This window comes from Strongyloides ratti, assembly GCF_001040885.1.
Source record: "Strongyloides ratti genome assembly S_ratti_ED321, chromosome : 2".
Classification (NCBI taxonomy): domain Eukaryota; kingdom Metazoa; phylum Nematoda; class Chromadorea; order Rhabditida; family Strongyloididae; genus Strongyloides; species Strongyloides ratti.
Genome location: NC_037308.1, coordinates 1,626,941 through 1,654,165, shown reverse-complemented (window position 1 = coordinate 1,654,165; position 27,225 = coordinate 1,626,941). Strand labels below are relative to the sequence as shown.

The window sequence follows — 27,225 nt, the reverse complement described above, 5'->3', positions numbered from 1 at the left end:
ATGAAGACGGCGACAAGAGTTAATTTTGTCCTTCTTACTTTTTTTCTACTACTTTTAACCCGTAAGTCATCATTTATTGTCATTGTTTTTTACATTTTTTTCCCCAAATTTTCTAGTTCCATCTTATGGAGGATACATTAGACGTAGAGTGGATAACAGACATGGTGATGTCAAGGATAATCAGGAGGCTGTATATTCGAAAGATGTAAACACTGTTGGGGCAGCAGCTGAATCTAAGCACGAATCTGATGCCACTGATTATGGTACTGTCCTTGACTTCCCACATTTGTTGTATGGTAATGAAGATAGTGACTATACTACTATTTATGTTATCAAGAAGAAGGCGTCTTTAGGCGAAAAAGTTTCTGGCGATAATGAAGCACTTTCCGTCGCAGGAAGACATCAAAAGGACCGCAGAGTTGTATTTAGTGCTGGAGAGGGGCGTCATCACGATAGAGACAACAGAAAATTCAAGGCTAAGCCTGAAAAAAATGTATGGCCTTTGTATCACCACAATAAGGTTGAAGCTCTTGGTGCTAGGGAAGACTATCAGGAGGACGGAAAGAAAATTCAAACTGTTGAAGAAAAACCCACGAGCTACGTCACCGAAGTTGTCACTGATGCTGAAGAAGTACATGGAAATTCTTATGAACTTAGCGATCCAAATGTTTGGGAATATCACCAAGTTGTTGAGGGTGATAAACCTGTTGTCTCTGGAGAACATCAAGTTAGTGAACAAGACAAATATCTCTACAGTGATCATGGATTATCTGTATCTGATGTTGAAGAAGTACAACATTTTAATGATACTGAAGTATCTGCTGGAAATAGTTCAGTATCTACTGCTGATGAAGTATCTAACAACGTCGGGGTGTTATCCATTGAAGAGATGACTTCTTCCAACTCTGAGAATACTGTTGTTGATGGAGAAGTAAATAGTAATCTTGTGAGTAATGGAGAAGAAGTTACTTCCACTGAGACTGGTTTAATTACCGCTGAAGAGGGATCTGGTGTTGATGTTACTACATCCGATGTTGATGAAACAACTACTGCTGATTTGGTTGTATCTGGTGACGAAGGAGTTTCTGGTGATGGAATGGATTTAACACCTACTGAGGAAGGAGTACCTACTATCAATATTAAATTCGCTAATGATTTGGGCGTTCATATTCTTACTGAACCTAGTGAAGTTTTCCAAGGTGGAAGCGAGGGCTACTTAGGAAAACTTAAACGAAGAAAGCACCACTATGGACATCAATTTGACCGTGTGCGTCACGATGACTGGAGCGAAGAGGATAGTAAAGAACGCAGACGTCCTATGGGTGATAATGATAGCAACGAGTGTGATGATGACGACGACGATGATGACGAATGTCGTAGAAGGTATGGTAAACTGGACCAAGGAAGAAGACGTAATTCTGGAGACAAAAGGGATTATAGTCATGAGGAAAGAGATCGTCGTTTTTATGCTTCCGGAAGACCAGTGACACCAAGGCGTTCTAGAAGAGATGTTGGTAATACTGTTGTAGAAGGTATCAGTAACACAGCTGATTCAGTTGCAACAGGCGTAGAGGATACTGTAGATGCTGCTGTTGACAAAAAAGTGGATCAAGATAAACCGAAAAAATCCAAAGCATCTGGAATTGGTTCTGCTATTGTTGGTGGCATTTCAAATACAGCAAACTCTGTTGCTACTGGAATTAAAAATACTGTTGATGCTGCAGTTAACTCCACAACACCAAAACCAAGTGAGAAAAATGTCACATCTTCGACATCTGCTTGTAAATCCCAAGATGTTTGTTACAGTGATTCAGATTGCAATGGAGGTAAATGTATGGGTGTTTTTGTTGGCACTTGTAATTGTAATGCCTGCTTTAACTTCATGACTTGTACTGACGATGGTGGATGTGGTGGATTGAAAGGTGCATGTGATACGGTTACTAAACGCTGTAACTGCCAAGAAGCCCATAGAAAGTTAGGTTACGCAAACTATTTCGATACTTTGAAAAATTTCTGTAACCACAAAACTTGTAATGGTACTTCAGACAGCTGCAATGGATTACCTTGCTCTGCTGGAAGATGTTTCTGTTAGAATGTTTTCGGGAATGTTTCCAATTTTATTGTAATTCCTATCTATGTGTACTTTTTTATATTATTATGTTATTGATAGTTTTATATTTCGAGGGTTAATTTATATTATGTAACTTCTATTGTAAAATTATATTATTGATGTTTTACTTATATGATAAAAATTATATTAAAAAATAGTCATTTATTTATTGTTTAATATCAAATATTCTTTCTTGATTTAGGCTTACTTTTGAATGAAACTTTTTAACTGTATTTTTTTTTAATTTAAATTAGTTTAAATTTTACCTGGCGGGTTTTGTATGTTTTCTTGTACTATTTAAAAAGTTCAAATAATTAATGGTCCCAGTAGGTTGCTGTTAAAAGTATAAATTGACTTTTTAAAAGAACTTAAAAATAAAGCCATTTTTTAATTAATTATTTTTAGAAAAAATATAAGTTTTTTTTTGATAGTTGTTAAATTTTCTTTGGCATAAATGGTAATTATAAAGTGGATTATAAAAATTACACTGAATCAAAATAATAATAATGAAATGTTTGTATTTATAAATAATGACTTTCAAATGTAGAAATACCTAGAAAGTATAAACCATTTTACGTGGGTTATTTCATGGAAAGATGAAAACTTATGGTAAATAGGTAAGTTTAAATTAAATCTCAATTAACATTTACTTTAATATTTTTTTATATCAAAATTAATTTTGTATAATTGTTCATACATAAATATGATATCTATCTCTCATCTATATAATCATCGCTAATAAATCTGTTATTAAAAATTCATTTAATATAAACACTAAACTTAATCAGAAATTATTTTTTATCAATTTAAAAAAAAAAAACAATTATTTAGTTAAAAAAAATCTATTTTTAGAGAATAATTTTTCATTTTAAGTAAAAATTTGTTTTTTCTTGAAGTATTTCAAAAGGCATAAATTAATTGAAAAGTTATAAAGATCGGTATATTTATAAAAAAAATATGATATAAAATAAAATTTTATCACTAATGGCATTCAAAAATATGTTTTATTTTTTTTACTTTATTTTGAAAATTCCAATTATTTTAACAACAACAAATTTTCATAAATAATTCTTTTTTAATCTTTTAATTTTTTCTGCCTACATATTTTTTAATTTTAAATAAAAGAAAATAAAATTAATATACATTCCAAGTGATGACGTAAAAGTACATATAAAAATAAACTTTAGAGATTTCTTGATGAAAAACTTCTAAAAATATATGTACTTTAAATATATATTTATATAAATATTCACATTTATTTATAAATATATATGTTTTATTCTTTATCTATATTTACCTCATTTATTAAAATAAAATTGCCTTTATTATCACTATTAAAAATACTCTATATCTATTTTACTAGTAGTATGTGTTTTTAAAGTTTTCTTTTTTAGATATAAATATTTAACAAGTAACAATACTATTATTACAACTATATATTTATTTTTAGAGAAAATGAAATACTATTTAAGAGGTTATAAATATGTTAAAATTCTCCAGTTTCATAAAACTATTTCTTAAACAATAAGGTTAATATATTATATATATTTTTTTTTCCTCATTTGTCAAACTACAACGGCAAAAAAAAAAAAAGTTTTGTCTCTCTCCCTCTTTATAATAAAAGTAACACTTTATAACTCTTCGTCTCAAGAGTTGATAACTTACACATTTATGTGGAAAGAGAATTCCTTATATATACCATTATTATATAAGATATAATATATTTTTTATCTGATAAATAAATATGGCTAGCGGAAAAAAACGGAATCTCTTAGGGTTAAGTTTACCACCAACTGTGAAAGAAGATGCTGGAGATCCAATGATTTTTAATGTTCCAGAAGTTAGTTTGGAAGAAAAGTTAATGAAAATGGCTTTAAGTGAACCACAAAAACAACGTATGCATGAATGGATGACAACTAAAGAATCTGTAAGTTTTTATTATTATATATCTTGTAAAGGTATATTTTTATAATATATATTGTATTTTTTTTTTTATTTATTATTTAGATTGGTTCATTAAATGCAGATAATGTAGAGATAATTGAACAGTTAGGTCAAGGAAATGGTGGTGTTGTTAATAAGCTTCGTCATATACCAACTAATGTTATAATGGCAGCTAAAATGGTTCATTTAGAAGTTAAACCAACTATTAGAAATAAAATATTACAAGAATTAGAAATATTACATAAATGTAACTCTCCATATATTGTTGGTTTTTATGGGGCTTTCACAGTCAATAATGATATTAGTATATGTATGGAGTATATGGATGGTCTATCATTAGATATAATTGTTCAACGATCCGGAAGAATTCACGAAAATATTACTGGAAAGATATCTGCGTCAGTTGTAAAAGGACTTTCATATTTAAAAGATGAGCATAAAATACTTCATCGTGATGTTAAACCATCTAATATGCTTGTAAATAGTAGAGGTGAAGTTAAACTTTGTGATTTTGGTGTTTCTGGAATGCTTATAAATAGTTTAGCAAATTCTTTTGTTGGTACAAGAAGTTATATGTCACCAGAAAGGTTAAATGGTAGTGAATATTCTGTACAATCTGATGTTTGGAGTTTTGGAATATCACTTGTTGAAATTTCTATTGGAAGATATCCTATTCCTGCACCAACAAAAGAAGAATTTATGAAGATATTTAATGTATCAGAAGACCAAGTTATTTTACCTGAAAGCTGTGCATGGCCAAAAGAAAATAGTCCATCAACACCTATTACAAGTCCTGGTGAATTGGCAATATTTGAATTATTAGAATATATATCAAAAGAGGTACTTTTTTTTTATTTTTTTTTTTATAATAATTTCTATTTTTTTTTAGGATCCTCCATTTTTGCCTTTAGGTATTTATTCTCCTGATATAGTACAATATACAGCAAAATGTTTAAAGAAAAATGCGTTGGAAAGGCCTAATTTAAAACAACTTAAAAATGAACCTTTTTATTTAAAGTATGAGAATGTTGAAGATAATTTTGAAGTTGTTGAATGGATTAACAGAATTCTTAACTCCCCTTCAACTCATTAATTATCTTTCTTTTCTTTCTCTGTAATTAAATATATCGTTTAAATCATTAATATCAATATAAATGTTTACTTATTATTTACCTTTTTCTTCTTGAATTAATTCTTCATTATTACTATAACTTTCTCCACCACTAATTGATTCAGAATCTCTAAAAAAATATACTATACCAAAGACAATACATACAGCAGCTATTGGTATAAAGAAGTAGATTGCTAAAGGAAGTAATAAAAATTATTTTTTTTAAGAAAATGAATTTACCTTCAATTATATCATATACAACATCCATCTTTTTTTTATCCGATAAAGTACAAGAAAAAGTAGATTTTTTTTTGTTAAATCTTTATAAACTAGTCAACTCAATAAATATATATCACTCTAAAGAAACATCGATTTTAAATAAAATTGTGCCATAAACTATTCTATGTTAGAGGGTATAGTAAATTTTATTATGTCTTTTCTTTGAAGCTTTTTATTTATATTTTTTTTTTTTGTTGATGAATCGTGACCATAAATTTTAACAACTACTATGTGAATTACTATTTTTTTGTTCTAACAAAATACATTTTTTTATATTATTATTATAGTATATGATGAGTATAATCATACCATATGACATAAGATCTTGTATATAATTATAACCTTTTAAATACATAAAACTTGTATTTATTCTTTTAATATTTAAATAAGAAATATAAAGAAATATTACTATCAAAAAATTTATTTATTTCATTTCAAATTATTTTTTTTTTTTTTGAAAAATGATACTTTATTTCAATTGTACATAATTAAGAATAAACAATTTATTTTTCTACCTAAATATTATTATCTATGAATGTTGCTAATTTAATGTCATTATTTGATAATCCACCAACATCATGTGTACTAAGAGTAATATCAACTTTATTATAAACATTAAACCATTCTGGATGATGATTCATTTTCTCAGCCATTAATGAAACCTTTGTCATAAAACCAAATGCCTAAAAATAAATAATATTTAAAAATTTATAATATTTTATATTACCTGGTTAAAATCTTTAAAAATAATTACTTTATTGATAGCATCACGATTATTAACCAATTTCCAACCATTCTCCAATAATGGTAATAATAATGTATTTCTTTCATCAGTTGTTAAAGCCTAAAAAATATTATTAAATTTAAAAAATAATAATAATAATAATAATAAAACATACCATTCTTGTCATTTTATTTTTTGTTCCTACCTTGTTACTATAAAATAACGAAGACTGAATCTGAGAGGTTCTTTCTATATGCCTTTTATTAATATGCGCAAAATTATTTACAAGCCTGTAACATGAAATCGATGGCAGGAACAGTGAAAATGTTTCTTGACACCGCCTTCCAACTAATACATATCGTAAATGGGGCATCATGATACTTCCTGTAATTAATGATTTCTTTAATAATAAAAATAAAAACTATCAACATATTTCTATAAAATACGCAATATATATGTATAAATAAATAAATATATCAAGAAAACAATACTAATAATAAATAATCTGATAGTAGATATTTCAAATCTTTATCTTAATATAAGCAAAATAAAAAAAAAAATTGATCTTAATTAGAAGGGTAAATTAAATGTTTCACCTATTTACCTAAAAATTTATTACTATATAAATGGTGTCATAACAGATTACCTTCCTTATTTACATTTAAATTTATTTTTACACTTAAAGTAAATATTATGAAACAGGCATCAACTATTCTTTTTGTTATATTTCTTGGGACTTTTATATTTTTTTCTCATGGATGTAATATTAAGTTAAGAATTACTAGTGATACTGAAAATGAATTTAAATTCCAAGTTACTGTACCCTCTATTGAATATGAAAGTGAACCATTAACATTTGAGAAACAAAAAGAAACCCGATTATTACATGTAAGTTAAATTAAATGAATCTATTTATAATGGTGAGAGTATAATTTTAGATTAAGGGAAAAAATTGTAACCAAAAGAAATGGAAAATTCAAACATGGAAGAAAGATGAAGAAAGTGGTGCTTTCATCAGAGCCAAAACTCTTGAAGCCAAATTTGATGGTACTGGTTATATGAGATTGATGGTTGGTGATGACTATAAACCTTGGATAAATGACAGAGAAGGAATCTTCTGTTCAGAAGGACAATGTATGTAACATTCATATTTATAAAAAAAAAACAAATATTAAAAAATAATAAAATATGTTAAACTATATACTTAATCAATATAAGTTTTTTTTACATGATATTAATAAATATATATAAAGGGAAAATATTATACCCACAATTTAGATGTCAATAAAAAATTATTCATCTTAAGTTTTTATTATTTTTTAGAAAATCTTCTGATTCTTTCAGTAGAATTTCTAATTCATGTAAACATTTTTCTTTATATTTTGTCAGTGCTTCTAAAACAACACCTTTCCCATTTTTTTCTACAAATTGTTCTCCCAATAACAAATTAATATCTATCTCATCAAATTTTTTTAAATTAATATCATCTTGACTTAATTCTTCACCAGCAGTTGGTATCAACGACACAGATTCCCGTAATTGTTTTAGAAAATCAGATGCTTTTTTACGTACAACATCATCATCTGTCTTTTTCTCTAATTTCTCCATTTTTAAAATTAAATTAATAATTTTCTTCTTGTTACTATTTGAAATATAATCAAAAACGTTAACATTATCATCATACTCAACAGTTTCTTCAACTTCAACATAATCTCTGAAAGATTCTTTGAAAAGACGAAATTGTTCTCGATTAAAAGATTTTCTATCCATTAATCGATCATTGTCATTGTTATCATCTGATTCAAGAAATTCTGCCATATGTCTTTTACTATATTAGGTAATTAATATAAAAACATCAACCCTACAGATATAATAGTGATAAAACACATTGTAAAAAAAAGAAGATAATAATCTTAAATCTTTTAATGAAGAAATAAATTCTTTTTACGATTTTATAAATTTAACTAAACGGCAATATCTTAATGTATCATAAAGAACGGGATAAATGACCTTTCTTATAAATACTTCTTTTGATAAGTATCTTAATGGATATCCATAATAATTAAGAAATGCCAAAACAAAATCAAAACAATTCCATGTACTACAGTTATACATCTAAATATTTATATTTTTATACAAAATTTATAACTATTAACATACATTGCTTTTAAAGTAATTTCCACAAAATATTAAGAAATCATCCATACTTTTCGACTTATTTGTTTCTATTAAATTAAAAGTTTCTACGCAACCTGCCCACTCAAATGAAGCACATTCCTTGCTAATACCATTATTCCAGAATGAATAAACAATTCCATTTCTTTTATCAACAACACCTATATGTAAATTATCCTTAAAGGAATAGTCATAAAAAGTTTTTTCTGTAGGTTTAATTAAAATTCCATACTTAAAATAATTATGAGTAAAATCAATTGTAAAAATAAAAAATGGTGGTAAAATTATTTCACTTAAATAAAGAATATCACATTTGGTTTCATTTTTAGTTTTTGTTGAACAAAATTTACAATAAGCATGTTCAGGTAAATTAGAAGAAAAGAAACCATTTATTTTTCTACAATTTTTACATTTAAATAAAAAAACTTTTTTTGATTTACCAATATCCATCTAAAATAAAATGTTAATAAAACAAATAGTATTATAAATGTTAACTTACTAAATATAAAAATAGTCGTAAATATCGTTTAATTGATATGAATAGTATGTCAAGAAGAAAGATGTGAAAAAGTATACAAATATAAAAAGTCTTAGTAGACAATCTATTGATAAAAGTATATTCATAATGGACAGTCGTTAAGGTAAATACATCTTTTTTATTTTATTTCTACAGTATTAGATAACTCTTCTTCGAGCTGTACAATATCATCGTTACCATCTGGATCAACAACACCATCATCATTGTCACTTTCAATATCCAAAACCTCTGATATTGTATTTATTTTTTCCACTTCTTCTAAATCATCTATACAATTTTCTAAAATTTTAAATGATAATGATGATTCAATCACAGCATCTACAATTATAACAATCAATTGTTAAAAATTTTCCCTCAAAATTACCAACATACCAATATCTTTTCGTGTGACTGTTTTTCTACCCATCATTCCAGCATTTCTAAATGCTTCTTCAGCTAATATTTCAATAAATTTTTCCTAAAAGAAAAAAAAACATTATAAAATTGTCAAACAACAAAACATACTGTTACATAACTCATAGCTGTTATAACTTCTGGAGCAATCAAAGTAACGTTTGGAATGTGTTTAGCTATTTTTTTAACTCTAGCTAGTGGAAAGATTGTTTGTTGACCGGAAAATTTTTGTTTTACAATTTTATTGCTATCATTATTTGTGTTATCCTCCATTAGTATTGTTAAGATAAAAAATATAGTAAAAATATTTTAGGCAATTGTTATGAGATAATGTCGCCTTTTAATACCAGGAAGTGTCGTTGTTCCAAGAAAAAGTGTGCGCTTTCGTTTAGAGAAAAAAGGCGTAACAAATTGCATTGTTTTACATTGTTTAAGTTATCTTTAATGGTTTCTTTAATTTCTGTTTATGTTTCACAACAATTGTACTTTGTGTGATAGTCCAATAATTTTGTTGATTTTTATAGATTGTAAAAGTTTATACTATTTGGAGTTAAATTTTATTTAAAATTTCTTTTTTTTTTGCTATTTATCATCGTATTCATCTACACTTTCCCACTTTTTTATATGATATATACTTATTTTGTAATCATCGAAAAGTTTATTTACATAAGTTTTCATTTTTTATTATTTTTCTATATTTTTTTTTAGTTACTTAATATGTCAGTAACACCACCATATATTTCTGAAACTGATCAGCAAACTGATTATACAAATCGTTTTCAAAAAACACCTGATTACTCTTATACAACTCCTGTACGTAATTGTTCTCCAAAAGGATGGGCAACACCTGTATTTTATTCCATGAACAGGTGTACTTTAACAACAAAAAGAGAATGGCGTAGAAGGCAATCAAGATGTGCTTACTTACCAAATGGATTGTCAACTCCAACACCAGTGAGATCAGTGAGAAATGATTTAAAATTGGTTAGATCTGCACCATCCGTCAAAAATCGTGAAACTTCTTTTAAAAAGAAATATCCTGAATCTATATATGTTGATGATTGCAATGAAAAAGAAACTGAAAGATGTTTTATAAAAGAATCACCTGTCTATCAACCATCATCAGATATGAATTTTTTTGAACAAGTATATACAATTAAGAGTAAACTGGGTGAAGGTTCATTTGGTAGAGTTTACCATGTTTTGTGTAAAGAAGATGGTAAAGAATATGCTATAAAAACGTCTCTTTATGAATTTAGATCAAAAACTGATCGAGAAGATGCTCTTGATGAAGTTAAAAAAATGCTTCGTGTTCCTCTTCATCCAAATGTACTTAGATTATATAGAGCATGGACGCAGGAGGGTAAAGTATATATGCAATTAGATTTATGTAAAACGTCGTTACATGAGGTTTCTCTTGTTGAATCGCCCATTCCAGAACCAAGGTTATGGAGGAATTTTGTAGATATTCTTTGTGGTCTGGAGCACCTTCATCTAAATGGATTTATTCATCTGGATGTTAAACCTTCAAATATTCTTATAACAGATGATGGTATATGTAAACTTGGTGATTTTGGTTTAATGTTCGATGTTAATAATGATACCCGAATGCGTGGTGAAGGAGATAGTAAATACTTGGCTAGAGAAATTTTAAATGAATTACCTACTTATGGAGCTGATATTTTTTCTCTTGGTATGACAATTCTTGAGCTTGCTACTGACGCATATTTACCGTCAGATGGTTATGATTGGAATATTCTTAGATCTGGTATTATTCCTGATGTTTTTAGGAAGAAATTAAGTTCTAATATGAGTGTGATTATTACACAGATGATTCAATGCGATAAAAACGATAGACCTACGGCGAGGGATTTATTAAGACAAATACAGAGGATGTTATGAAGTTTTGGATTATTGTTGATTTAAATTGTATATCTTTCTTCGGTGCCTGTTTGTGTAATTAAATTCACACACACAAATGTTATGTAATGATATGGATATATCTTTGTAGGGACTTTCTAAAAATGTGACAATGGAAAAAAAAATTAGTTTAAAAGATTCTATTAATAAATATTAAGTACTTAAACATTTGTAAGAATATCATTTTTCTTTTGTTGTTATTGTTGTCCTGTTTATATGTGAGAGAAATTCCTTTTAATTTTTCTAAGATAAAAGCTGCGTAACAATGAAAAGTGCAATTATTTTTTCAAGAAATTATTTTTTTGGGCAGATTTGCAGGAAAATAGTTTTTTGGAAAAAGATTTGGTCTAAGGGTGGGAAGAAGCTAAAAAGAACGCCTGTGATAATAACTTCTATTAAATAGTTCTTAAGCTTAGTACAAGATTTTGAAATTAGGTATAAAAATATTTATAATTTTTAAAAAAAGCACATATTAATAAAAGCAAAAATATATGAAAACAATTTTTTATATTTAGTATTACTACCATTTCCACTTTTTTTCGTTTTTGAAATTAACGATAAAAGCAATTATTATCATATTGAGTTTTCTTTAAAGTTAGAAAATTATATTTTAAAATTAAGTTTTTTCGATAAAAATATGTTATTCAGAAAATTTTGTTGGCTTCATTTTTAAAAAAAATATATTCAATTTTTTTGAAATAATTAAGTGAACTATGAATTTAAAATTGAAGACAAGAATAAATTCCAAAATTTTTTTGTACTTTATTGAATATACAAGAAAAAAATATACTTTAAATTAACTAAATAATTTTATAAAATTATTAATATCTTATAGTATTTTACTAGATATAGTTTATACAAAAAGGGAGATGTAAAATTATAACTGAAAAGTATATTTGCTTTCTATCCATTTAATATCATCCAAATTAGAATTTATATTTCCAGCTGTTGTTTCAAAAAACGTTACTCTATCATTATTATCAACAATAATTACTGTATGAGTTCTTGTTCCATATCTAATAGATGGTTCTGGTGCAATAAATAATGAACTAAAAGGTGTAATTGGTTGGTATTCCAACAACTTCTCCATAATTGGATCTGGTAAACATTTCTGATTATCTTTCAAAATTTGTAAGCATTCATTAATAATGTCATCTTCTGATAAATTAAAAGAATCTTTTTTAATTTTATCATTAATAAACTTTGAAAAAAGTTCTTTTCCTTTTGAAACTTTTTTATAAGATTCATCTAAACCTGAGTTTCCAATACCATAAATACCTTCTGTATATTTAATTGTTTTTATATTTGGAGACATTTTAGTAGATAAAAGATAACATTCAATGTCTTTTCCTTTTTTTTTCTCCATAGTTATTAATGTAAATCCATTATATTCATTAATAATTTTTTCAATCTCATTACAATAAACTTGTGGTGGTAAATCTTTTTTTAAATAATTTATTACTATCTCTCCACGACTAATTGCATTAAGTTTATTCATTTCTTTTTTTGATGTTACGCTTAAAATATTTGATAGTTTAAAAGTTCCATCAACTGTTGAAGTTACCCCAAGCCATGTTCCTCTTGCTTTATCTTTTAAATCTCTTCCTAAAATATATAAAAATAAATAAAATTAAAACATATATATATTACCACATAAAACACCATCCATCCATGATGCAGAAAGAGTTTTTCTATCCAAAAATTCATCTCTATTATTAATTAATATTAATTTATACTTTCCACCATCTTTTGATTTGGAGAAGTAAAAAAACGTTACACACATACTAAATTATTATTAATAATAAAAAACATAATCTATCGTTACAATTACTGTATTTGTAAAGTGTCAATCTTTTTTATAAAAATGTGAGAGTATTACACCTCATCATACAAAATTATGAAGTAAATTAAATACTATAAACGTTATTATAAATATATTTAAAGACTACCGTTATAAGAAAAATCTTTATTACTAAATTGTTTAAAAAAAATAATAATTATAATAAACAATAAAAAGATATGTTTTTGGTTATAACTTTGTAATAAAAAATATTAGAAATATTTTCTTTTTTGTTTTTTTTTTAAACAAATAAATTTGATAAAGGCATTAATAATGATATATAAAATAATTAGTTGGTTATCTTTTTTTTTTTAACAATAATTTTAAATTACATATATTATTTATTCTTCATCTTCTTCATTCCTATTGAAATATCTTTGTTTGTTGAGAGATGCCAAATTTTGCCTGGCTTCTTGTAATTCTCTTTCTTTCCTTAAAACAATTTCTTGAGCATCCATTACTTGTGAAATTCCTTTAACCATATTTTGACTAATTATCAATGCTGTATCATCCTCAGTAATTGATTGTTTTGCAGCATTAACCAAATGTTCTGTTGCTGTTTTGACAGCTAAACCAGCTGTTTGAAGTCTTTGCATGGCTCTAGAATTAAGATCTGCCTTAACTTTACATGCTACTAAAAGGTGAGCTGTTGATGAGGCTATATGTTTAGCTGCACTTGATAACTTTTCTTCTGTACCATGACCAAGAACAACACCATTAGCTGCTTCACATAATTGGTGAGCTGCTGCAGCAACTAACTTTGCTGCAGATGTTAATCCTTCTGACCATTGATAATCTGAGGAATGAACATTTCTTTGACTTGGATCTATACGTCCCTGTGCTATTAATTCTCTTTGAGCTTCAGATGCTGCCTTGACAAGAGTATTTACAGCATTTAAAATTGAACGACATCCATCAAGAATTTGTTCATCAAATTCAAGATTTTCATCTAATTTTGTTATTTCACTCTGTAAAAGAAAAATTAGAAATATTGAAAATAATGAAAAAAAAAAAATTAAATATATTTTTAATAAATAGATGAATAAATATAATAGAAATAAGAATGATAATAAATTTTTTTCACAAAAGCACTCGATATGTCTAATATTACTCGGCTGGACCAGATCAACCCAAGAATACCAGACATATCAAGCGCTCATGCAAAATTATTTTACTATCATCTTTTATAAAAAAATAATATATAATAATTTTTAAAATAAAAAAAACAACTTACAGTATGCCTTCTTGGTTTCATTTGTGCTAATTTTATAGCAGCTGCTTTAATAGATGTAGCAGCACCCATAAGTTCATTCTCAGCAATTAAAACAGCATCTTGATGATCCATCCATTCATCATCTCCTTTTAATGATTCACCACAATTAAGTAAATCATTAACTACTTCTGTTATTTTTTTAGAAACATATGTAAGATTATTTTTAGATTCTTTATCAAAACCATTTTTAACCAAAACATTATGAAGAACTATTAATAATTCTTTTATTTGAATAGCTACCTCTCTTCCTGAATCAATAATTTTATATCTAACTTCAGCATTTTCAGCTGTTGTAGCAATATTACTAGTAACTGATAATAAATCTGATATAGCTTGTCTTGAAAGATTTGCTGCACCTATCATATCATCTTGTTTTAATGTACCAGCTGCATTAATAGCTTTATTAGCTGCATCATTAATAGATTTTGTTGCTCGAATCATGTCCCCTATTTGATAATTTCCTCCATGACTATGAATTTCTCCATTATTATATGTTTTAATTTCATTTTCTATTGCTTCTATTGTTGCTTCAAGAGCCCTAGTTCCTCTTTGTGACTCATTTTCAATTGTTTTGACTGTTTTAAGAAGACCTGTTACATTAGAAACCATTTGCTTGGCTGCTTCTTTAAGATTATTCATAGCTGGATCATGTAATTGTCTTCCTGAAGCATTTTTAGTTGCTTGAATAAGATTTGCTAAAGCTGATGCAACATCTTTAACAGCATGAATAACCATAACCTGTGCCTCAGCATTATCTCCATGTAATGAAATTGCACCATTTTTAACAGCTTCTGTTAAATTAACAATTGTCCTTACAGCATTTTGTGCAGCAACAGCCAATTGTTCTTGATTTGAAGCAGCTCCTGATACAAGGGCTTTCGTATCTTCAACGAGTGCTTTTGCTGTTTTTAAGATATTTTCTCTATGGCAACTGAATCTATCTCCTGACATTGTTATTCCTTCATTTTGTGATGTTGTATTAAGTGATCCAGAGGTTGCAAACATAATTGTTGTATCTAAATCACCAATAATTCCAGAAACAGTATTTGCTGCATTAATACATGCTTGTGTACCTTTAGAACCTTCATGTAAAGCAGCTAAAACTTCTTCAACTCTTTCAACAACATTATAAGTTTCATCAGTTAATTTTTCTGCTGTTCTTCTATCACCTGGATAGGTACGTCTTTGTCCAGCATTTTTAACTAATTCAATGCATGATGTACCAAGTTTTTGAACAGCAATTCTTAATTTATGTCCAATTGTTGGTGATGAAAGTAATGCAATAGCAATAATTGATTCTTCAGCACAAATTTGATAATTATCTGTTAATTTTAGTGCTAATGAACCAAGTTCTGATGGTTCTGATACTCTCATATCAGTTGCAATTTTTTTAATATTTTCAAGTGCTGTTGTCATTCTTGTTTGAGCATCAGTAAATGAATTATCATGTCCTATATTATGTGCCTCATCTGTTTTAGCTATACTTTTAGAAATTGAATCAACCATACCATGAATAACTCCAGATTGTGATTCAAGAACTTTAATGTATCTTTGGAGATCAGTTAAAGTATTATATAAAACATTACCACCCTCATCAATCATTTGATGAATTTTAGGTGGTTTATTTGGATTTCCACAACAATCATTAGCTGCTATCATTAATTGATACTCACCTTCAACAGCTTTTTTACAATAATTAAAAAGATCTGTTTGAATTTTACTATTTGGTGCTGTAGAAGCTGATTGAATAGTTGATTGTATTAATGATTCCATTGCTAACATATGTTCATGTACTTCATGTGGTATACCTTCTGCTTTATATTTAGCAGCATTTTTAAATGAATCTATTCTATCAATAATTGATTGTGATGCATGAATTATTTGTTGTTGAAAACGTTGATCAATTGTTTTATGTGGTGATCTTTGACCATCATTAGAATACATATTTGATGTAACCTCTATTCTTTCAATCATTTGTTCTAATCTATATATTGCATTTTCTAAATCTTTTTTACCAGGTGCTTCATCACGAATAGCTGAGACAAGTTTTTTTATTGAATCAGAGACAACTTTTGAATTATCAGCTAATCTTTGCCATGTTGATGAATCTTTAGGTGATATAGCTAATTGTTTAGCTGTTTTTATCATTTCACATGATGCATATAACATTTCTCTTCCACTTTGTAAAACTGGTTTTTGTGCTTCAGCACCTCTAACAGATATTTTTGCTTGAACAGGACTAAACTCAGGATTACAAATAAAATTATATAATTGTTGACATGATGAATTAAGTATATAAGCTTTTTCACTAAGATCAATTTTTTTTGATCCATTACTTATATCATTGTCAACAGCTTTAACAGCACCAATTAAATTAGTTGTTGATGTAGCAATATCACTACCACATTTAACAAATTGTTTTTTTACATTAATATTATTTGTTTTTTTGGAAGCCTCTTGACATAATGATGCTAATGTTGATGTATGTTTAGAAAGAATAGTAACATTATCTAGTAAAGATCTTTGATCATAATTTTCATTTTGAATTATATGACAAATTTCTTGAACAACAGCTAAATGTTTTTCACATTGATTTTTATCAAAAAGAGCACTCCTACCAGGGATTGATGATGGTTCAGAGACACCTACAAGATATGCCGATTGTGCTGCAAATTCAGCCAACCCACATACAGCCTCTGAAGCTATACGAACAGAATTACAAAGTGATGGTGTATCAACAGCTTTGGCATCTTTAGCTATTCCTGTCATACCTTCACCTAATTTTTTAGCTTGTTCTGTTACAGCTTCAAGTGATTCATAATAACCTTTATCATTAATTGGATATAATGCACTATCAAGAATATGTTTATAACTTTCTATTTGTCTTAATGAATTATCACATTCAGCTATCCATGGTGATTGTTGTTCTTCACTAAATTCCTCCACAATAATATTAACAATTTCTGTTAAAGTTTTTGTTGATTGAATTAATGATTGTTGTGTTTGAGTTGTCGTCATATCATTTGATCTTTCTTTAATTTTTTCAATTATATTTAATGCTTCTTTTTGAGTTTCTTTTAAATGATATAATTGTTTATCTTTCCATTCTTGTTGACTTTTATTAATTATTATTGCTTCTTCTATAGTTGTATGAAAAGTTGTATAAGCATTAACAAAACATTCAATTGTTCCAGATTGTTCTGGTGCTGATATTGTTATCATTAATTTTCCACTTGTATCTATTACATTGTCAGCTTTTTTACGTATCTCCTCAATAGGAACATGTTGTCTAGTTATTTTTGTAGCTGTTGATGATTTATCTACAGATGAGATAACATGATAAGCATTATCTAGAAGAACATTATCAGGAAGTACATTAAGACATTCTTTTATTGATGTTGAAGCACGTTGCCCAACCTCACATAAATCTATTGTTGGAGCATTTTGTTTTATCTTATCATATACTACTCCGGTATTATGGACAACTGATCTGGCACGATTAATTATTTCAGGAACATTTGTCTCTTTACGTGTCGAACAAACAGAATGAATTGATGAGGTAAATTCTCTTAAGGCATATGATGTATCAACAGCAGCTGCACCAAGATGTTGTCTATCATTACTATCTTTAGAAGAAATAAATTGTGCCAATGAAGATTGAAGAGCTTTAGCACTATTAACAACTTGTTGTGAAGATGTTTCAGGTCTTTCATGTGGTAATGGTGTTAATGAACCCTGAGCATATGATTTACCTATTTCTATTAATTCTTCATCAAATTCTTTAATAATTTCTTCTGATCTAACTAATGTTAAGTCATAATTTAAATGTTGAGCATTATTTAAAGCAACTCGAAGTTCAGCAACAGCCTCATTTAATCTTTGTGATGATAATTGAAGATTTGCTGCTACATTTTGATCAGGTACAGATGATACGGTACGCCTAGCAACCTCTGTTAATCTTGTTGCTGGTAAGATAACCTATAAAAAAAAAATTATTAATTATTAGATTATTTAATTGCTTATTAATTAAAAATTTATATCAATGAAAATAATTATTTTGGTGGAAGAATTAATAATTATATGAATATATATATTATTATTTTTTGATAGATTAATTTTATGACAAATATTAGTATTTTAAAACTAACAATTATTAATATTTTAAAACTAATATATATTATGTTTATATATATATATTTAATAACAAAAATTATTATTTTTGTATGATATAATATATTTAACTCTAATAATAAGGATAAATAAATAAAATATATCTAAGAAATATAGATTAAAAGAATATTACTAAGAATGTGATTGCTTTAATAAATATGATAACTTTTTTTTTTTTTTCTAAATATAGAAAGAAAGAATATAAATAAAAAATAATACATTAATTATTGAGAAATTAAAAATCTCATATATTAAAATGTGTTAATAATAAGAGTAATTATTATATAAATAAAAATCAAAAAATAAAACAATATTTACATTAATTTATATATATATAAATATTTTTTTTTATGTCAAATAAGTAATGAAGGTAAAATTGTTAAAAGATTTTTAGATATATTTTATTTACTTTTTATTTATAATAACTCAGAGGAATATATTAAGCGTGGGTGAAGAAGATATATAATATATATAAAAGAGAAAAGTGTGTTAGAAGTTAATAATGTATTAAGTGGATATATATATATATATATATATATATATATGTCAGATATTTTGTTGTTGATGTTTTATTAATGTTAAAAATTATAATATTTCACCAATTGATGGGAAGTGACAAAAGAATCAAAAGGGAACTTTTTGATTATTTAGTTTCAAAAACAGAAATCAAAAATTTTAATTTAATTTTAAGAGTTACTAGAAAAAGTAAGATGATAAAAGATATAATTTACATCTATATATTTAATAATATATAGATTGATGATGTACTATATATATATATACTTTTTTTGTCTTTAAAATATATATTATTATTGAAATATAGGAAAGAAGAGAGGAGTAAATTAAAATAATGTGAAAAATTTTATAATAAAAAAAAAAAAAAAGATAAATGTGCCCACAGAAATATGAATAGGACACTGGAGATCAGAAGTTATAAATAAAGTTAGATTGTTCTTCATTCTTCTAACAAATTTTCTATTATTCTACTATATAATACCCTATGGAATGGCAATAGTATATTTATTTCTATTAGAATAATATGTATGTATGTGTATATGAAAATGACATACAATCTAGATAGAAGAATTTTAGAAAAAATAAAAATAGTTTACATTTATTACTTTTACTACCAAGTTACCAAAAGAAAGAAAATATAGAAATTGAAGATTTTAAAGGTTTTTTTGATACATAAAATAAAATGTTAAAAGGTTTTTAAATTTCGTAGTTGTTTATTTATCAAAAAAGTTTTAGAAAATGATCTTAAGTGTGTGAAGAATTAGGAAGAGGAAAAAGAGAGGAAATTATATTTCTGTCCTTTTAAATTTTGTTAGAAATAAAAATAAAATAAATTTAAAATTATAATTTTTGTTGTTTATTAGTAAGAAAAAAAAAATGTATATATATAGAAATAAAATTTTAGAGGATATATGTAAAAATATGTCAAAATGTTAAGAAAAAAAAAAAGAAAAGATAATAATAAATAAAATAGTTTACCATGAATTAATAATATTTATATTAATAAATGAATATTTAAAAAGGAAGAATATATTAGCAGGTGGTTGATAAATATTTAAAAAGTAACCTAAACATGATAGAAATATAATATAACTTATTTTAAAATAAATACAAAATAAGGTTACTTTTAAATATTAAGTACTAAATTTTAAGCATTATAAATATAAGTAGGAGGAAAAATACGAGGAGTATTAAAAATTTAAATACTCTATTGCCATTATAATATATATATAAATATATATATATATATATATATAGAACATTAACTATATGTATAAAAGTTAGTCTATATGCCAACTAAATTTGTTCATTTATAAAGTATAGTAAAATAAAATATTTTGATAAATACATCAACTTTTAAAGAAAATATTTAACAAAAGACATTTAAAAATAATGTTTTACCACTTTTGATTATCCATATATAAATGTATATATATTGGGTGGGGGGAAATAAAAGAGAATTATAAAAAGAGGAAATAAGAATTGTTAGAAATATATTTATATTAACTATATATATATATATAAATATATTCCCCCTTTTTAAGCTTAACATCTCTCTCTTTATTTGTAAGAAACTTTTTAAAAATCTAAAACTGTCAAATTGTCTTTCTTTTGATAAATTGTGTACATGTTGTTGTCCAAAATATTTAAAAATATAATATATCTCCTTATATATATTTTTATCTAGTTAAAGTGTATAAAAAGAGAGAAATTTAACAAAAGTGGCATATGGAAAAGTAAAATATTCGAAAGTCCTTAATCATTTCTTTAACTGCAATATAAGGATATATAATTTATATCTTTTGGAGATAAAATTTTAAAAAGTACTTTTAAAAGATAAATTATAGATATAAAGTACTTCAATATCCTTATGCATAAATCATTAAAAGAAGAAGTGAGAAAAATGATAAGTTTGAAAAATAAAATGTAAGTTATGATTGTTGAAGATTTTCCAATGATAAATTTCTATTTAATGTATTGTGATTAAGCTTTTTTTCTAAACTCTTTAAAATAATCAAAATATGTAATATGTTACTCAAAAAGGATTAAGCATAAGATTAAATATGATATTCTATGTTTTGTACTTTAAAAAAAAGGAAATTTTAACTTTAAAAATAATTCTTCCAGTTTAAAAATAAATTTATATTTCCTTTTTTTTTTCTATTAAAACACCAACAAACAATGTATCTCTCTCATAAATATATTTCCCTGACATGATGAAAAAAAAAAAATAGAAAAAACGATGAAGATAATAATATTTTAATAAAATAAAAAGCGATATACACATATCATAATTATAATAACTTTATTATACATAAAATATGATATTTATACGAATATAGATATCAAAATTAAATTTTAATTATCTAGTTACCCCACACATAAAATGTCTATGTATAGTAATAGTTCGCCTCATTTCTAATATCTTCTTTCAAAAAGAAGAGACGTCAACTTGCACATATCACAAACATTTCATGCACCGGTGTATATCACTTTTTTTTCAAATTTTATCACTTTATCTTGTCTCATTTTTTTTAGGCATCATGCAGGAAGATGTAATGAAAGTTTTAAATAATTACTAATAATAAAAAAAAAATGAAAGAATTAATTATTACCTAAATATACTACTATCATTAAACAATTTTAATTTTAAAATATATAAAATTTGTCATGAAAGATTATAATTGAAAATTTTTTTTTAAACTAAAAATATTTTTCTTACTTTCCTTTTTTTTATCAAATTATTTCAATGATTAAACAAATTTTAGGCTAACTAATATTATTATATCAAATAGTTTTTAAGTTATAAATTTATTATCAATTATCTCTACATATTTATAATTTAATAAAATTATTTTAACTACCCAAAATAAAATAAATTTTCTATCATTTCTAGGGAAAAAAAAATCATATTTTTATAGAAAATACATATAGTTGAATAAAAAAAAAAGATACCAACTTTCTATGTTAATATTTTAATATAAGTAAAAGGAGAAATATATATATATTTTATATATATGTACCAAATTACGATATAGAGATATCTTAAAAGAAAAATGTTATTCCCTAATATGATTTTTGAAAAAAAAACAACTATTTTTCTATTCTACATATAATTATTTATATAATAAGGAAGGCAAAAATTTAGTATTTTCAAAGTACTGATAAAGTACAAAGGAAAAACAGAAGAGCCTCACATACATACATAAGCATATTATAATTGTTAAAAAAAAAAAGTTTAAAGAATTATTTAGGACATAATATTTTTTTTTTCTAATATCTTTGGGTCAAAAAAATATGTATAATGAAACAATAGATGGTAGTTAAAAGATAAAAGTTTTTGTTAGCACCATATATGATAAGGCTTATATAGAAAGAAAAGGGACAAATATATAAAATTGTGGGTAATAATTTTTGAACATAAAATGGTATTTTTGTGTTTTAGTATGTGTATGTGTGTGTAATTATGATATATGTGTGTGTAAAAAAAAAACAAAAGGATAATTGTTTGAGATGGTGTAAATTTAATAAGCATATTGATTTCGTACCTTTGAAGTGTCATGAATTAATCTGGATTGAGCTTTAAATTTTTCTGTTTCTGTTGTTGCTGTTTGTGATTCACGAATTCCACCAATCATTGGGGGTAAAACTTCAGCTGTCTCAGTACATTGAACTATTAATGTTTCTGTAACATTTCTATTATTAATTAATGGAGCAGCTTGATTTGATGCTGCTATAGTTTGTGTTGCAGCTGCTGCTGTTGTCTTGGCAGCTTGTTCAAGATTATCAAAAGTTTTTTTCGTATTTTGGCTTGCTAAGGCGTTTGATGTTGCATTAACAAGAGTCTCAGCTGCTGTCTTTAATCTTATCTGATGTTCAGCCTCGCCTGGTGTCTTTTGACACTGTTTTGTTGCATCAATCATATTTGATGTTGCCTGAGCAACTGATCTTGCTGCTGATAATAATTTTTCCCTTTGTTCTGGTTCTTGGTCAGCAGCTTCACTCTCAATTTGTTCAACGATTATTCTTGAATGTCTTATAGCATGTTCAGATTCTTTAACCATATTTTGAGTTGATGTTTGTGTTGTTATAAGTCTATTTGAACTTCTTAATATATTTTCAAAATGTGTATCATGTTGTTGTTGTTGTTGGTATTTTTTACCAGTATATACATGATCCAAAAGACCATCTAAGGCTGATGTTACAGCTCTAGCAGCTGCATGAATATCATTAAAACTTTTTTCTCCATTACCAGAAATGGATGATTGGCAGGCATTTTTACTTTCTATAAGTAATGTTTCAACAGCTCCAGCAACTTGTTTAGAAGCATTACTAAGTTGTTCTTTACAACCTTGTGTTTCAATACTTGGTGCAACAACTCTAGCACATGCAACTAATTGAGATGTTGCATAGGCACATTGTGTAGCACTATGAATAACTCTTTCTTTATATGTTGATTCAGAACAGTCAGCTGATATTGTTTTTGCTTTAAGAACTAATTGAGCTGTTGATGTAGCTACTGTTTTAGCTTTTTGTACCAATTCATCATGGAAAAGTTTATCTTCAATTGTTTGTTCTTCAATTGTATTAAGAACTTGTTGAGAGTATTCTCCTACACGACCAGCAGCAGCAAATACTTTATTTCTTTTTTCTTCATTTTCTGGATTAACTGTATGAAGAAAATCACCCATTGCTCCACATAAATTACGTGTTGCTGTAACTAAATCATCAGCACGTTTATTATCAGACATCAAAGCAGCTAATTCACGAACATTACGTCCCATTTCTGGTAAATTTGAACCAATTGTTGCTACAGCTGATCCAACACGATGATCTGTTTCATCAACAACGGCTGTCAATTGAACAACTTCAGCTGTAGCTGCACCCATAGCAGAGATTCTCTCAGAAACACCCTCTTTTTGAACTTCTCTTTGTGTTTCAATCCATTTTCTTGATGATGGATCATCAAATCTTGGTAATTGAATTTCTGGTGGTTTATATAATTCTTCCTCAGCCTCTTCAACAGCTTTTATTGATGCTTCAATTGTTCCAACTAATGCTCTTTGTGCTCTTTCTTGACTATCAACAACTCTAACTCTTTGTCCATGAGGTAAAGCTCTTGTTAATATTTGCCCACTAACAGCACCATACTGAGCACCATTAACACCACTATCAGGATCAATTGCACCAGCATGTCTAAGAACACCTGGTAAAGCAACTCTACCATCTTGAATAGGTATACCTTGTGTATTAATTTCACCATGTGCTATTAATGTTGCTTTAGCTGGAGCAACACGATCTTCAAGCATTGTACTACCTTCATCACCCTCAATACCTAAATGATCTTTTAATTTTCTTTTTTTAATAATAATATCAATATAACCAGCAATTAAAGCAACAATTTTTTCACCATCAGGTGTTTGGACAGCAAAATATCCATCCTCATAATCACCAAGATCAACAGCAAATGTTGTTGGTGATGTTGCCCATCTTCTTAATTGTTCTAAAGGATATTCTTTAATAACTTCTTTAGTTTTTTGATCTAATATCATTATACAATCTTTATTTATTCCTAATAAACGTACTTCAAGTTGTTTTTTATCTTTTAATTGTTCCTGTACAACAAAGAAAGTTACTCCATATGTATAAAGTTCTTTACATTCTTGAATATAACTTCTTTTTGGTTCAAAAGTTGGATCAGAAAAATTAAATTCTTGATATTGTTGGAGGACTCTTTTTTCAATATCTTTATTTTTCTTATATTCAGCAGGTAAAAATTGTTTAAAATCTATTCCTCTTACTTTTTGTTCATTGTATGGTCCAAATTCGATAAATGCTTGAAGAGCAGCTAAACGAGTTGCAATAGCTTTATTAACTGGATGAAAACTTTTTAATACATCATCACGACACTGAACATATAATAAATTTAATTGAACTGGATCTCTTTCAACATTAGCATCAGAAAAGAAAAATTTTCTTCTTAATACTAAAATTTCATCATCCATTATTCCTTGTTCACGAAGAGTTTTACCATGATCAACCCAACTAATCTCTTCATCAGTATGTAATTTATGCCTTAATTGTTCTAATTTCTTTTGTTTTTTCCTATTCATAGTACCAAAAATGTTACCTTCAATACCTGCTTTTTTTGATGTTACTGAATTATGATAACCATTTCTTTTATTATTATAATCAGGATAATCATTTAAATTAATAGTTGAATCTCTACCATTAATTGATACAGCATCATCTCTAGTTAAAGAATATTCTTCTGGATTATATATACCAATTTTACCACAAATAGTAACCATCAATTGACCAACATTTTGTGACTCATCAACAGGAACAATTTTTACACTCCCATCTAAAGTTCTAATTTTAATTTGCCTCATTTTATTTTTATATTCAAGAGTATCATTATTACGAATAAGATAATGTTCTAATGTTTTACCATTCTCCATCCAGACACATTTTGTTGGATCAGGTTCAACTCTAAATAATCCATAATCTTTATAACTTTCATCATAATTATTTATTCCATTTTGATCAGAATATCTATCTAAAATTATTTTATATTATATTATTATATTTTTAAGAAAATTTTTAAAAATATTTTAAAAACATACTAGTACGAAATTTATCTCTAATTTGTCGGCAGGCATCATAAACAAGCATGGAAGGATCAAATGTCATAACAGATTTTTGTTGATTTTTTTCACATATTATATTTAATTTTAAATATCCCATAGTTAATAATAATTAGTAAACAAATATTATTCACCAAAAAGTGGTGTTTTTTAGCCTTCTATAAAAAGATTAAAATAAAAAAAAGAAAGAAATTTTTATTAAATAATAAATTTCAAAAGAAAAAAAGTTTTTTTTTTTTTAAAAATAGTTTATTTTTTAAGAAGTTATTAAAAAAAATTAAACCAAATATATACTTTCTTCTCTCATTTTTTTAAAAAAAAAAAAAGGCAATATAAATAATAATAAGAAAGTTTCCAAATATATTATTGTTTTTCTTTTCCTTTTTATTAATGACATTGAAAATTATTTATATAATCAATAGAAGAAGTCAAAAATGTATATATATATATATGAAAATGAGGAATAATTTTAATATTATAAAATATAAATAAAAAAAGAAAATATTAATTAAAGTTGGAAATCTAGAAAAAAAAAAACAAAGTAAACTTTAAAAAAAAATAATATAAAAATTTTAATTTATTTCGTTTATTTGAATATTAAAAAAAGAAAAGATATTAGTGTTTTAATAATGAGATAATATATTAATTAAATGAATCTTATACAAGTAAAAACAATTGTATATAATTTTTACAATATAATAATTTTATAAAACATATAAATAACAACATATCAACAGATGGCATGTTGTTAAGATGATCATCTCTCGATATTGCTATTTCTTTGCCACAACAATATATAAAATAGTATTATTAAAATAAGAAAGAGAGGGAAAGGTGTTTGCCATTAGTCAAATACTTTCACTTTCAAATATAATATATATATATATATATATATTAATATAATGTTAATGAAGATAAATTTTCATTCAATTACTGTCTTTCAATATTTCTTTCTATCTATTCTTCATCTTTCAATATAATAATCAAGAAATGAAAATACTAATAGTTAATTGTATAGATGATGTGTAAAAATAATCAAATCACAAACATATTTAAGAACATTCCATTATCCAAACCTATATATTGGCATTATCCTTAATACATATATATATATATATATCTTTGTAAATCACTATCTATTAATGTTATAGAAAGATAAAAGCAATGATATCATTTAATAGATTTTAAAATAATTTCTGTTGGAGGAAGAGAGTGATGATGAAAGATGACGACTTGGCAGAAGTCTTTTATTATTATTTTATTTAAAAAGAGTAATATATATTAATGTTATTTTATATTTGAGAAGAATAACTATTTTAACTAAAAAAAAAAAGTAAGTTTATGTCCTCCTACCCTCACACCAACAGACATGAATAGTAGATTTCATATAAACCGCCTCCGTAAAAGATGAAAATAGTTGGTTAAAATATATTTATACTTCAATGAAAGTTTCAATAAATTATTATTATAAAGGTTAGGGTAAAAAGATACTTTATATTGTAAAATTATTAATTTAACTAAATAAAAAATAAAATTATGTTTTGACTGTTAATTTAATCAAAAAAAAAAAAATGCACTTTTTAAA

The 27,225-nt window shown here is 25.9% G+C and overlaps 8 protein-coding genes across 8 annotated transcripts; 4 read left to right on the top strand and 4 right to left on the bottom strand.

Annotated features, from left to right (window-relative positions):
* On the top strand, positions 1–2,092 carry SRAE_2000049500 (Hypothetical protein; the record flags this gene model as incomplete). Its single annotated transcript, XM_024651332.1, has 2 exons — positions 1–61; positions 117–2,092. 2 exons carry the CDS (start codon positions 1–3, stop codon positions 2,090–2,092), a joined length of 2,037 nt encoding a protein of 678 aa, XP_024505020.1.
* Positions 2,093–3,854: 1,762 nt separating this feature from the next.
* On the top strand, positions 3,855–5,077 carry SRAE_2000049400 (Dual specificity mitogen-activated protein kinase kinase dSOR1; the record flags this gene model as incomplete). The annotated part of the gene is made up of 4 exons (XM_024651331.1): positions 3,855–4,037; positions 4,118–4,894; positions 4,944–5,004; positions 5,073–5,077. 4 exons carry the CDS (start codon positions 3,855–3,857, stop codon positions 5,075–5,077), a joined length of 1,026 nt encoding a protein of 341 aa, XP_024505019.1.
* An 882-nt stretch (positions 5,078–5,959) lies between these two features.
* On the bottom strand, positions 5,960–6,599 carry SRAE_2000049300 (Pterin-4-alpha-carbinolamine dehydratase; the record flags this gene model as incomplete). The annotated part of the gene is made up of 4 exons (XM_024651330.1): positions 5,960–6,127; positions 6,172–6,288; positions 6,382–6,417; positions 6,591–6,599. The coding sequence occupies 4 exons, from the start codon at positions 6,597–6,599 to the stop codon at positions 5,960–5,962; spliced, it is 330 nt and encodes a 109-aa protein (XP_024505018.1).
* A 262-nt stretch (positions 6,600–6,861) lies between these two features.
* Positions 6,862–7,310, top strand: SRAE_2000049200 (Hypothetical protein; the record flags this gene model as incomplete). The annotated part of the gene is made up of 2 exons (XM_024651328.1): positions 6,862–7,056; positions 7,107–7,310. The coding sequence occupies 2 exons, from the start codon at positions 6,862–6,864 to the stop codon at positions 7,308–7,310; spliced, it is 399 nt and encodes a 132-aa protein (XP_024505017.1).
* Positions 7,311–7,464: 154 nt separating this feature from the next.
* On the bottom strand, positions 7,465–9,547 carry SRAE_2000049100 (Transcription factor CBF/NF-Y/archaeal histone domain and Histone-fold domain-containing protein; the record flags this gene model as incomplete). The annotated part of the gene is made up of 9 exons (XM_024651327.1): positions 7,465–7,996; positions 8,034–8,080; positions 8,179–8,283; positions 8,329–8,504; positions 8,694–8,793; positions 8,843–8,945; positions 9,028–9,199; positions 9,254–9,338; positions 9,386–9,547. 9 exons carry the CDS (start codon positions 9,545–9,547, stop codon positions 7,465–7,467), a joined length of 1,482 nt encoding a protein of 493 aa, XP_024505016.1.
* Positions 9,548–9,991: 444 nt separating this feature from the next.
* On the top strand, positions 9,992–11,176 carry SRAE_2000049000 (Membrane-associated tyrosine-and threonine-specific cdc2-inhibitory kinase; the record flags this gene model as incomplete). Its single annotated transcript, XM_024651326.1, has 1 exon — positions 9,992–11,176. One exon carries the CDS (start codon positions 9,992–9,994, stop codon positions 11,174–11,176), a length of 1,185 nt encoding a protein of 394 aa, XP_024505015.1.
* Positions 11,177–12,071: 895 nt separating this feature from the next.
* Positions 12,072–12,977, bottom strand: SRAE_2000048900 (Transport and Golgi organization protein 2 homolog; the record flags this gene model as incomplete). The annotated part of the gene is made up of 2 exons (XM_024651325.1): positions 12,072–12,799; positions 12,845–12,977. 2 exons carry the CDS (start codon positions 12,975–12,977, stop codon positions 12,072–12,074), a joined length of 861 nt encoding a protein of 286 aa, XP_024505014.1.
* Positions 12,978–13,375: 398 nt separating this feature from the next.
* SRAE_2000048800 (Rhea) lies at positions 13,376–25,740 on the bottom strand (the record flags this gene model as incomplete). The annotated part of the gene is made up of 4 exons (XM_024651324.1): positions 13,376–14,002; positions 14,269–18,285; positions 22,542–25,552; positions 25,620–25,740. 4 exons carry the CDS (start codon positions 25,738–25,740, stop codon positions 13,376–13,378), a joined length of 7,776 nt encoding a protein of 2,591 aa, XP_024505013.1.
* Positions 25,741–27,225: the final 1,485 nt, after the last annotated feature.